Raw genomic sequence first — 13507 nt, 5'->3', positions numbered from 1 at the left:
TTTTGTAAGTTACAGTAAAATGATTCATAAAAAGAAAAACAGTGCACGAATGTGTGTGCGTATATATGTGTGCGTATACAGAGAGAGAGAAAAAGAGAGGGAGAGACGAAGGAAGAGAGAGAAGGGGAACAACTTGATAAATCAAATGGGGCCAAATAATAACAAAAGGGCGTACTGGTACTCCTTGTACTATTCTTACTCTTGTGCACATGAAAGTATTTCCAAATTAAAAAAAATTTTTTTAATGGTCTTAGTGCTGGGTGGGTCTCTTTCAGTGTTCAGATCCCATGGCATACGATCTATTCTAAATACAGCATCAAGAGTAATCCTTTAAAGATGTGAGCACATATATACAATGGAATGTTACTCAGCCATAAAAAAGAACGAAATAATGACATATGCAGCAACATGGATAAACCTAGAGATTATCAGGTTAAGTGAAGTAAGTCAGAAAAACAAAGAAAATACCATGTGATACCACTTATTTGTGGAATCTAAAATAAACTTATCTACAAAACTGAAACAGAGGCACATAGAGAAGAGACCTGTGGCTGCCAAGGGGGAAGGATGGATTGGGAATTTGGGACTAGCAGATGCAAACTATCATACATAGGATGGATAGACAACAAGGTCCTCTCGTGCAGCACAGGGAACCATACTCAATACCCTATAAAAAACATAATGGAAAAGAAAAAATAAGTTTAAAAAACTTTTTTAAAAGACTAATCATTGGATAGACAACAAGGTCCTCTCGTGCAGCACAGGGGACCATACTCAATACCCTATAAAAAACATAATGGAAAAGAAAAAATAAGTTTAAAAAACTTTTTTAAAAGACTAATCATTTCAGGAGGACACTGAGCTCACTTCTCCCCCAATGAACATATCAAAAATACATCTACATCGCTGAAAATAACCTGGAAACTGGTTAAAAAAAAAAAAAAAAAGAGGTTCTTCTGCAACTAAGGCTATAAAGAAAAATGCACACGGAGTTGGGCAGGGAGGGAGGAAAATCGATGAGGCTGGGACCTGAGTCCTTAGCAGGGGACACAGAAGAGGAGAGGAATATCACACACAGACTCAGGGATCCACCCGGGGAAGACAATTACCCTTAGCTGGTGTGAAAACCAGTGGGACTTACTGGAGGGCTGTAAGAAACCAAGACTCTGCACAAGCTGATTTACTCCCAGGATTTGCATCAAGGCTGCAGACAGAAAAGTGCCTGAGCTCTGACCAGCTGCCTGCTCCAGCCCCTTATCCAGCACTGTCCTCCACTAAGGCAAAGGCTATCACTGAGAGAAAAGAAAGCCAGCCTGGACTCGAGCCAGCACGCACGCCATGCTGCAGGCTGAAAGCTGCCCGGCTTCTGTTTGGCTTCCAGGACTGTTTCAGCACGCACCCCAGCCCACCCAGCTGCCTGCTCCAGGCCCTCCGGCTCTCCACTAGGAGAGCAATAAACACGCTTAGAGGGAGGGGAGCCAGCTCGGACCAATCCTTAGAGCTTGTGTCTAGGACCCGGAGCTCTGATCACACCCAGACAAGGGGATGACCTCCAAAGGAGGAGCCCAGGGAAAGCCCCAGCTCACACCTGGCTTGGCCAAGCCCCTTCATCTTTAGCCCTACCTCCCACCACGGTGGTAGCTGCCACCACACCCCAAGAGAAGATGTGACCTATGCTCACTTCAGATCCAGCTCTCCCCCCAAAATAACTGGGCACACACAGACTGCGTAGGGACAGCCTCACAAAAAGACAACCCTTCAAGATTGGGACAGGTAACCATTTCACCTAACTTCACACAGACAAAGTTATACAAAATGAAAAGACAAAGGAATATGTTTCAAGTGAAAGAATAAGGGAAAAACCTGAGCACAACCCCTGGTGACACAGAGATAAATAATTTACCCCATACAGTTTCACAGTAACAGTAAAAAGAATGCTAACTAAGTTTGCAAAGAGTCCATGAACACACTAAGAATTTAAACAAGGAACCAGAAACTATTAAAAAGAACCAGTCAGAGCTGAGGAATACCATTAATGAAAAGTGCACTAGAAGGCATGAATAGTAGACTAGCTGATAGATAAGAACACATAAGTGACCTGGGAGGAAAAAATGGAAATTACCCATCAGAATAGCAAAAAGAAAAACAAATGTTTAAAAATGAGCATAATTTAAGGGACCTCTGAGACAACATCAAGTTGTATTAGAATTCAGTTTATAAGGATCCCAGGAGAAGAGGGTGAGAAAAGAGTAGAAAATTATTTGATAAAATTATGGCTGAAAACTTCTTGAAGTTGAAGAAGGAAATAGATTTCTACAGGAAACACAAAGAGTCCCAAACAAGATGAACCCAATGAGACCCACACCAACACACACCGTAATTAAAATGTTCAAAGTTAAAGAGAAATTACAGGCAGCAAGAGAAAAACAGAGTCAAACACAAGGGAATCCTTGTAAGGCTATCTATCAGCTGATATTTCCTGCAGAAACTATGAAAGCCAGAAGGGAGTGGCAAGGTATATTTAAACAGCTGAAAGGAAAAAACCTACAACCTAGGATACTCTACCCAAAAAATGTTCTTTCAAAACTGAAGGAGATAAAGAACTTCTCAGATGAGCAAAAACTAAGTTTACCAGTACTAAAGCAACCTGACAAGAAGTATTAAAGGGTCTTTTTCAAGTGGAAAACAAGATTGTAAGAAGCAAGAATTCATAGAGGGAAAAAAAAAATCCCACTAGTAAAGACAAATCTTACAGTAATGACTGTGGATCAATCATTTGATTGATGAGCTAATATGAAGATTAAAAAAAAATTGTAAAAGCAACCATAACTACAACAAACAGTAAAGAGACAGCCATGAAGATGAAAAGTATGACAACAAAAACATAAAAATATGAGGGATAGAAGTAAAAAATGTAGATCTTTTAGAATGTGTTTGAACTTAAAAGACTATCAGTTTAAGTCAAGTAGATATAATCACTGGTCAACATACACAACCCCATGGTAACAAATCAAAAACCTACAACAGATACACAAAAACCAGGAAGAAAGCAACCCAAGCATAGTACAAAAGAAGATCATACAACCACAATGGAAGAAATAAATGAAGAAGAAATGAACAGAGAAAAATTGCAAAAACAACTGGCAAACAAGTAATAAAATGGAAGTAAGTCCAGTAAGTACACACCTATCAATTTGCACTACCTACTGAATGGGAGAAAATATTTGCAAATAATAATCCTTTGAGGGGTTAATATCCAAAATTCAAGAGCAGTTCATACAACTCAATATCAAAGAACAAACAAAAGACCTAAATAGACACTTTACCAAAGAAGAGATACAGATGGCCAAGAGGTCCATGAAAAGGTGCTGAACCATCCCTAAGCACCAGGGAGATATCACCTCACAACTGTCAGAATGGTTATCATCAAAAAGACCACAAATTAAGAAATACTGGCATGAATGTGGAGACAAGACGGTCCCAGCGCACTGATGGTGCGACCACTGAGCCGGGTGTCACCAGCTGTCTACAAAATCCACTTTTTATCTCAGGTCACAATCAAATCGAGAAATGGTCTGTTGTACAGAATAAGAGGAAACTTCAAAAAGACAATTTTTGGATTTGAAGTCAGCTCATGTGGCACCCACTTATTAAACTTTTTCACCTTTCCAATTTGCTTCAAATGCCAAACAACCACAGAACAGTTGATGTTGAATTGTTTAGCAATTTCTCCTATAGTTTTAAGAGGATCAGCTTTGATGATCCTCTCAGTTGGCAGCTGTCAGCTTCTGTTGGCTGAAGCAGTTGACACCGTGCTCCTCATCTTCAAGGTTCCTGTCTCCTCTGCAAAGCTTCTTGAACCACCACTACACTGTATGTTATCAGTTCGGGGCAAAGGCATTGCTGATGTTGCGAATTGTCTCTGCTGCTTTACAACCCACTTTGAACTTGAATAAGAAAACTGCTCGACTTTGCTTTTTGTCTAACATCATTTCCCTAGTCTGAAATAAATATAAAATAAATAGCAAGTAATAATTAGCAAAAAATAAGGTGATAAATGTGCATTAAAATGATGTATAACATAACCACACTTAAGAATGTATTCCAATATCAAAGAACAAAGTTCAACAATGCAAAACTGCAATTACTTTTGCACCAATATAATAAATCCAAATAAATCAAAACCACTAATTTGAAAAGATATATGCACCCCCGTGTTCATAGCAGCATCATTTACAATAGTCAAGATGTGGAAGCAACCTAAGTGACGATCAACAGATAAATGGACAGAGAAGATACGGTTTATACACACACACACACACACACACACACACACACACACACACGATGAAATATTACTCAGCCATAAAAAAAGAATAAAATTTTGCCATTTGCAACAAGAAAGGCCCATAGGATATGATGCTTAGTGAAATAATTAGAGAAAGGCAAATACTGTATGTTATCACTTACATGTAGAATCTAAAAGTTAACACAAATGAATAAACATAACAGCAAGAAAAGGAGAGAATCAGACTCACATATATAGAGAACAAAGTAGTGGCTACTAGTGGGGAGAGGGATGAGCGGAGGGGCAAGACAGCAATAGGGGAGTAAGAACTACAAACTAGGATGTATAAAATAAGTAAGATACAAGGATATACTATACAGCACAGGGAATATAACCAATACTTTATAATAATGTTAAATGGAGTATGACCTATAAAAATATCAAATCACTATGTTGAACACTTGAAACTAATATAATATTATAAACCAACTGTATTTTACTAAAAAATAATTTTTAAGGGTAATCCTTTTGAAACACGACCAAGAGATGGTCTCTTTGCTCAGAATCCTCCAACGGTTTTCCATCTCACTCAGAGTAAATGCCAAAGCGATTGCAGTGGTCTCCAAGACCTTCCCTTTCTGGCCCAGATGCCTCTAACCTAATCTCCCACACCATCCCTCCCACTCTGCTGTGTCACACTGGCCTTCTTTTCTTTGATTATGTCAGGCACACATATCTCAGGACCTTTGTATTTGCTGCTCCTTTTGGCTGGAATACTATGTAGCCATGTATTTTTCACTTCTTTGCACTTTAAATCTTTGCTCAAGTGCCACATTTTCAGTGAGGTATTTTCTTACAGAAACCCCTGCTACACCAAACCTTCCCTAACCTCCTTAACTCTTCTATACAGAATTTATTTGCTCCTTGAGTGCAAGGACTTCGCATGTTTTACTCAGTGCTATATAACCCAGTACTTAAAATAGTGCCTAGCATATTTTGGACAATACCTGTTGAATGAAGGATGAATGAACCAGATGTGTGTGCAAAAACAAACAGTAAGACAGACAGCTGCTGGGAGACGGAAGTCTTGTGAAGGGGCCTCGGGGTCAAGGGGCAACCAGGGCCACACTGCCTGGAGCAGCAGGCAGGTGCGAAGATGCCTGCATAACTGAATTCAATGAAATTTTTTAAAAAAGGCAGCAAGACACTCTTTTAAGATGACAGAGAATTTGGGAAAATATGGAGGATTTATCTATTAAAAATGGAATTTTTTATTATTTTAAAGTTATAATGGAAGACCGCAATGGAGATTATTTATTTTTAAACTGTGGTGACTGACTTAAGATGGTAAAGTGTAGTTTACACCTGAAAAAGGATAAAGTGAACAAACACAGAACCATGACTTCTAGAAATACACCGAGGACAAACAGCCGGACTCAATTACTCTGCAGATTCATCAAGTCTAAGCTTCGTCATGCCTCAGTGCTACACTCACATCCTTTTATTCGTTCCTAGCTCACCTCCTATCACATTCACCAGAGAAGCTGCTTCAAAATTTGCCACACTCTTCAAGACCCCCAACCCTCCCACGCTCCCTCACTCTCAATGACTGATCTCTCCATTTAATTTACTGAGAAAATTAAGACCATTCTATCTCAACTCCCTCAATGACCCTCTCCATTTCAATTTATCTTATACCTCAGCACACATTCTTTCCATTATAACAAAAGGAAGACTCTCTACTTCCTGCGTTATTCTTTAGACAAGAGTTAGTATGATATAAGATACAGGTTTGCTATAATTACTTCAATTTCCTTTAAAGTTAAAAACCTTAAAGTTAAAACTCATTTCAAAAAGTGCTCTGAAGAACTGCTATATACATGCAAATCATGCAAATATTGTAAAGAATAAGCAGTAATACTCCGATTAACCTATTCAATTAATAGACAATGCTAATTGCATAGTTTAAAATATCCTTAGAAAAGGAAATTCCAGACTGGTCTTTCCAGAAACATTAAGTTCATTAGCTACCTTTATTTTTGGAACTGAATTGTTAAGCAGGAGAAAGAAGTCCCCGGCAGAGACCTTAAGCATGTCTAACATATAAGTTACAACTATGATTCTTTATTATTCAGCATTAAAGATGTTATATCACAATTTTTGCAAATAATTTATAAGGTATTTTAATACCAGCCTGAGCCAGTTCCACATTGAAGGCTCTCAGTGCAAAAGCAGAGCTTCTGGATTCGGCAGGGAGTAACAGCGAACATAAATAGCCTTCATAATCTCGTTTCCTGTAACAAATAAGCAGAAAAAGGTAATTACTTTTCACTTTCTGAGTTGCACACAAAAAATACTGACCAAAACGAACTGGAAACAAGGCTTCAATTCAAAATGGGCCTTAAGTTTCCTATATTTTATATCTGTTCCTCTACAATTACAAAAAAAAATGTATCTGCCTCCAATTCCACAACAGTTACAATAATCAAGCTCCATTAATTTATTTTGACATATAATATATATAATTTTAACTGTTTCAGAATCACTTTGGTTTTAGTAATAAGAAGTCAAATGAGCTACAGATATAGACATCTAGAAAACAGTTCCAGTAAGTCCTGGTATGAATACACAGATATATATTTACATATAGGGAAGACATAAAGACAGAGAACACCGCGGGGCGCCGTGGGTCAGAGTGTGCCCATGCGTGTGCACACGCAGACTCGTGGCTGCCTACAGCGCCTGCTGAGAAAGCCTACAAACAATGACGTTTGCCCTTCCACCCCATAACTGACACCTGGACCTCGCTCTCTCCACTGAAAGAAACTTAGGCTCCCTGAAGCAATGACTGACTCCAGGACTGGTGCACAGAGAATACAAGATAAGTTTGAAACATCTTCTCAACAGAAAGTAAGCAAACATTCAGAGAATGGAGGGACCTGTCAGAGGCCAAAGAAACGGGCTTGATGAAGTTCTCATTGGCCAAGTGGGGCACAATTTGAGCATCAAAAAAACAATGAGAGTAAAGACTGCAACAGGACCCCATGAGCCCAGACCAACATATGTGAATGAGTAAACAAACACAGAGAAGGAAAAACTTGACAACCAGTACCTGTCAACTGATAAATCTACAAGACATGACTGGGTTTTTAACAATCACCATTTGATAGCTCTTAATAGTAAAGTAATGCTCAAAATTCTCCAAGTCAGGCTTCAACAATACATGAACCGAGAACTTCCAGATGTTCAAGCTGGTTTTAGAAAAGGCAGAGGAACCAGAGATCAAATTGCCAACATCCACTGGATCATCGAAAAACCAAGAGAGTTCCAGAAAAACATGTATTTCTGCTTTATTGACTGTGCCAAACCTTTGACTGTGTGGATCACAGTAAACTGTGGAAAATTCTGAAAGAGATGGGCATACCGACCATCTGACCTGCCTCTTGAGAAACCTATATGCAGGTCAGGAAGCAACAGTTAGAACTGGACATGGAACAATAGACTGGTTCCAAATAGGAAAAGGAGTATGTCAAAGTTGTATATTGTCACCCTGCTTATTTAACTTATATGCAGAGTACATCATGAGAAACACTGGGCTGGAAGATGCACAAGCTGGGATCAAGACTGCCGGAAGAAATAACAATAACCTCAGATATGCAGATGACACTACTCTGATGGCAGAAAGCAGAGAAGAACTAGAGTCTCTTGATGAAAGTGAAAGAGGAAAGTGAAAAAGTTGGCTTAAAGCTCAACATTCAGAAAACTAAGATCATGGCATCTGGTCCCACCACTTCATGGCAAATAGATGGGGAAACAGTGGAAATGGTGGCTGACTTTATTTTTCTGGGCTCCAAAATCACTGCAGATGGTGATTGCAGCCATGAAATTAAAAGATGCTTACTCCTTGGAAGGAAAGTTATGACCAACCCAGATAGCATATCAAAAAGCAGAGACATTACTTTGCCAACAAAGGTCTGTCTAATCAAGGCTATGGTTTTTCCAGTGGTCATGTATGGATGTGAGAGTTGGACTGTGAAGAAAGCTGAGCACTGAAAAATTGATGCTTTTGAACTATGGTGTTGGAGAAGACTCTTGAGAATCCCTTGGACTGCAAGGAGATCTAACCAGTCCATCCTAAAGGAGATCAGTCCTGGGTGTTCATTGGAAGGACTGATGCTGAAGCTGAAACTCCAGTACTTTGGCCACCTGATTTGAAGAGCTGACTCATTGGAAAAGACCCTGATGCTGGGAGGGATTGGGGGCAGGAGGAGAAGGGGACGACAGAGGATGAGATGGCTGGATAGTATCACCGACTCGATGGACATGAGTTTGAGTAAACTCCAGGAGTTGGTGATGGACAGGGAGGCATGACGTGCTGCGATTCATGGGGTCGCAAAGAGTCGGACATGACTGAGTGACTGAACTGAACTGAATATCAAGATAACCACTGATTCAGGCAAGTATCAGTGTCTGAAAATGTTAAACAAGTGAAAGTTTGATAGGAAAGGATATTTAATAGTATTAAAGTATCTCCTCACCAAATAAATATTATTTACTAACTTTTTATTAATTAAAAAGACAGAAACCTTGAAAGACACCCTCTCAACCAAGGAACAGAAAGTTCACCCCACAGTAACAGGATAAATCAACATACTGTGCTTCCTGATAACGATACTGAGAAAACCACAGCGTGAGTTCTGTAATATTCTTGGAAAAATTGTATAAACCCAAACTGAGAGAACCTGGCTGATTTTCTTATTTAAAAAATCAAGTTCATGAAAGATGAGAAGCTGTTCCAGATTGGAGAAAACTAAAGACATTTGACAACTAAATGTAGCACATAATCTTGGATGCATGAAAGACATAACAGAATAACTAGCAAAAGTTGAACAGAGTCTGGATTAGATGGCAATATTGGATCAATTTTAATATCTTGATTTTGACGGCTGTACTATGATAATATGGGGGAGAATCCTTGTGTGTTAAGAAATACACACCAGTAAATAAAAAGGGAGGTAATGGGTCATCTACATCTTACTCTCAAGCGGTTCAGAACGTCAACAAGGAGGAAATCTCCATGATGAGTGTACTGGGGCTCTGTGTGCTATTTCTGTAATTTTTATGTGAATTTGAAATTACTTTAAACTGAAAAGTTAAAAAAATATAGACCTTACTATATTCATTCTAGGACGATGTAGGTATAAAGTACTTACTAGACTGCCTACTGACAAAGCTACTTTCATTGTAATACGCTGGAACCTTACTGTAACAGTATTTCCTATAAAAGCAATACTCAATATTAAATGGGTCCAACATCATTCCACGGAGTTTATTTGCTGTGTGGCTAGCAGAGAACTTAAACTTCACAATCCCCACCCAACTTCCACATAGACTAAAGAGAGAGGTCATGAACAGCAGCAACCTAGCTATCACAAAAAAATCTCACTAAGCTCTACTAAAAAATCTCACCAGTTGCAGTTTCAGCTATAATATGGAGGGTTCGGGCAAAAGAGCTTTATAGCTTACATTTTTAATATATAGAGATGAAAATATTTTGAAATTCTATTATAAAAAGTCTGTACACGTCAAAAGTTTTTAAAACACCTGAAAGTTAATATGGAACAGTAAGAAAAACTGAATAGGAATCAAAACTACAATCTTAATTTCCATCATTCAACTGGTTATTGACAAATTATATCAGTCATGTCTATTTCCTAACTTATAAAATGAGGCTTGATAACCTACCTGCTTCATATCTCCTAAAAAATAACCAATATGTGAAGTATTTTCAGCTACTTACAGGAAAATGAAAAATAAAACAATGACATAACAGAACTGTAACAGTCTTCGGGAAATAAAGATAGTCTACACAGCTAAGGATTTGCCCTGTTAATAACTTTTAAAAAAGTATTTTGGTTGGAAATTTTTCTAAACAATATTACCCACTTCTTTACATTAAACAGAATGTACTATTGACCCATTTCTGCACCGATCAGGATCACTGTTATAAACATAGATTACCAGTATACAAGGATATCCTGTAAGTGGCTAACCAAGGTGCAGTTACCTCAGAACTATAACGACAGTGAGAAATCCTATACTCTGATAGCTTTATACAGCAACAGGGTCAATAACTTTTCATTTATTCATTCAAACATTCATTCAGTGCCTACAACGTGCCAAGCACTGTGCCAGACACTGAAGACGATATAGACTTCAGTCTAGCAGGGAGAGACAGACACATGAGAAATAAGCCTAACTAGTGCTAAGACTGCTACGCTAATTCCAATGACCTGTGCCGCCGAAGCACAAAGTTAGAAGTGGTTCCTCAGTGAGGCTGGAGCACTTCCAGATGTCACCAGTAGCACCTCATCTCCTTATTAGAGCATTAATCCCCAGGTCTAGGGGATTCCCAGGTGGCGCTAGTGGTAAAGAACTCGGCTACCAATGAAGAAGACAAAGATGCAGGTTCCATCTCTGGGTCAGGAAGATCCCCTGGAGGAGGGCATGGCAACCCACACCAGTAATTCTTGCCTGGAGAATCCCACCATCAGAGGAGCCTGGCAGGCTACAGTCCAAAGGGTCACAAAAGAGTTGGACACGACTGAACTGACTTACTACACACGCAAGGCCTAAAGAACCGTTTCTCAAAACCAGATCCCAAGAAACCTACATATAATAAATTGGGTTTGAGATTTTCCCAAGAACCTTGATTCCTAGAAGAACCCCTGTGGGCTAACCTGAAGTTATACGGTATCTTTTCTGATATTTGGAAGCTTTGCATAAGACACATGTCCATAACAATCCTACACACACAATTTCAGAGTCCAAATTTTGCAAAGATTAATGGACAATTAGAAGCTAAAAGTTCTCATCTTCTGTTCAAGCTTCATTTTGTTTTAAACTTCTAATCCTCTGTTCAAGGGTCATTATGTGCCTGAATTTTTATACACATCATGTAATTTAACCCTCATAACCACCTTATAAAGTGGAAGTAGAAATCTACAAATGAGGAAATAGGTGAATCTTAAAGTAATTAACTTTCCCAAGTGACACAACTAGCATTAATAAACTCAGATAAGGTCTGCCTGCTTTTCAATAAATCACTAGTCAACAGCCTCCATTCCACTTAATTATCAACAGGGACAGATTAAGCGTCTCCCCATTTGTAAATATGTATTTGAGAAAAGCTGTTCTGTGATAGCCGCAGACTATTACTAAAACAATATATAAGAAATCTGTAAGAGTGATTCAACCCTGGATAGGAAAGTTAGAGGACACTACTGGTGTCAAAGAAAAACTGCATTGAACAAGTGAATATGGATGGTAACCATACATTTTGATAACCTAAACTGTATATTATCAAAAAGCGGTCATTTGAAACTATATAAAAATGAATATAACTTTTTTGGCTTTTACAATTTTTAATGCCCTGATTTCCACTAATGCTACCTTGCTTCTCCAAAAGTAATCAACAAGTAAACAAGGCGGGATAGGTACACTATTTTTAAAAGCAATTAAAAACAAAACACTGAAATGCATGGGAATTCATTCTGTCATTATACTACATTTTGCTACAATAGAATTTTTAAAAATTGGACTTACTAGCCCAATCAAATCCAGAGTGGTTAACTACTCTAGCACTTCTCAGAAGCCCTTGAGGTCAGATATTTTGAGATTTTCTGCCACTCTGTTAATCAAAGGCAGCAAAGTCGGGGAGCGGGGGCGGTGTATTTTAAACCATTCATCCCTGAAGTCAGACCTGGAATACAAGACAGGGCCCTGCCGAGATGTATCAGGTAACCCGATTCGTCCAATTCACTTCTCTGTGCTAGGCCTTTCACGTGTTACCTGAAGAAAATCGTCATTAAGCTTCTGACTTTATGAGGCTTAGATTCCACTGAACTCGGGTAAATTCCCTGAATTCTCTCTAAATCTTTGTTTCCATATCTGCTAGATAATACAGTTTATAGTGTACTCACTGTGCCCCTACTTTGTACCAGACACTGTTCTAAATGCTTTAATTCATAAAACTTGGAGTGTACAACTGTCCGTCATACTTGTGGCAAAGACTGATTACTTGTAAACTAATAATTTGCATAATGCCTGACTGACACACAGGAAGAACTCAAAGTTAGCCACTGCTTACTTAAAATTAATTACTAGTCATCTTTCACATTTTAAAAAAACTATTCATGCAAAAACTTTAAAGATAAGGCTCAAGCAATATGACAAACGAAGGAATTTTGCCACAATTTTGGGACCGATGTGAAAGCTCCTGTGGCTTCACTCCCACCCCACACCCGGGGCTGACCCCAGGGCACATGCGTTGTAACGCCAAGGGTCAGGTCGGCCCCGAGGCCCGCCGCGCCCACGAGCGTCCCTTCCGGCCTTGCTCCCTGACCTCGGGACAGGCCGGGCTCTCACCGCAGCAGCTCCAAGCAGTAGCGGTCAGTACCCGAGGCGCCAAGTCCACTAGCCGCGGCCACGCTCCGCCCGGACGCCACGGGCTCCGAAAGCCGCCATGCGCGCGCCCACAGGCCCCGGAGTGGTCGGCGGCAACACAGGCCGGGGACGCCTAGCCGCAGAGGTCCCCACGCCGAGCCCAACGTGGAGGCCGCCATGACACAGACGCCGCGTGCCCTTCGACCCCGCGCTCTCGGCGCGCGGCTACGCTCGGCCACGCCCCCGGCAGGTCTAGCCGCGCAGTGCGCGGCGGCAGGAAGGCGACCTCCGGCCGCCGCTCGGAGAGGAGCCAGGTGTCGCTGTGGTCCGCCGCCGCGCTCTTCAGGAAAAGCCCCGCCTGAGTTCCAGGGATTCCGCCCAGGTTTTCCCCTTCCCTTCCAGGCCCTCCTGGAGGTGTGTTTATCGAGATAGGAGAATGGAGAATAATTTGACAGTTTACTAGCTTGATTTATAACTTTTAAACAATTATTCACATGGCATGTGAGCCTCCTTAGGCCCTCTTAATCTCAGGCCGGTCAAATATTACGGTTGGGTCTAGTTGCCAGGACCCGAGACCTGGTCCAAGCTGCTTACATCTGGATCCAAATAACACTTCCTGCCTCCAGGTTTGACCGGACGTTTCCTGCTGCCGCCACACATTTCAGTTCAGTTCAGTCGCTCAGTCGTGTTCGACTCTTTGCGACCCGGTGGACTGCAGCGCGCCAGGCCTCCCTGCCCATCACCATCTCCCCAGAGCTTGTTCAGACTCATGTC

General features: G+C 40.3%; 1 protein-coding gene across 6 annotated transcripts in view; it reads right to left on the bottom strand.

Moving 5' to 3' along the window:
• Nucleotides 1-12954, bottom strand: part of NDUFAF6 (NADH:ubiquinone oxidoreductase complex assembly factor 6) — a 41267-nt gene extending 28313 nt beyond the window's left edge. Inside the window, exons 1-2 of one of the 6 annotated variants that reach the window (XM_065902778.1) lie at nt 12716-12954; nt 6483-6582 (exon numbers count right to left, since the gene is read on the bottom strand). In XM_065902778.1, coding sequence (XP_065758850.1) covers nt 6483-6582; nt 12716-12912 — 297 coding nt within the window. In that variant the 5' untranslated portion in view covers nt 12913-12954. Of the gene's footprint in view, nt 1-5295; nt 5449-6478; nt 6583-12692 lie in introns of those variants that run through there. The other 5 variants (XM_065902777.1, XM_065902779.1, XM_065902780.1 and 2 more) reach the window with 5 other exon arrangements.
• Between the last annotated feature and the right edge of the window lie 553 nt (nt 12955-13507).

The sequence above is a fragment of the Muntiacus reevesi genome, chromosome 12 (assembly GCF_963930625.1).
Source record: "Muntiacus reevesi chromosome 12, mMunRee1.1, whole genome shotgun sequence".
Taxonomy (NCBI): Eukaryota; Metazoa; Chordata; class Mammalia; order Artiodactyla; family Cervidae; genus Muntiacus; species Muntiacus reevesi.
Note: the sequence above shows the minus strand (reverse complement) of the source record. Positions and strands in the feature narration are given on the sequence as shown.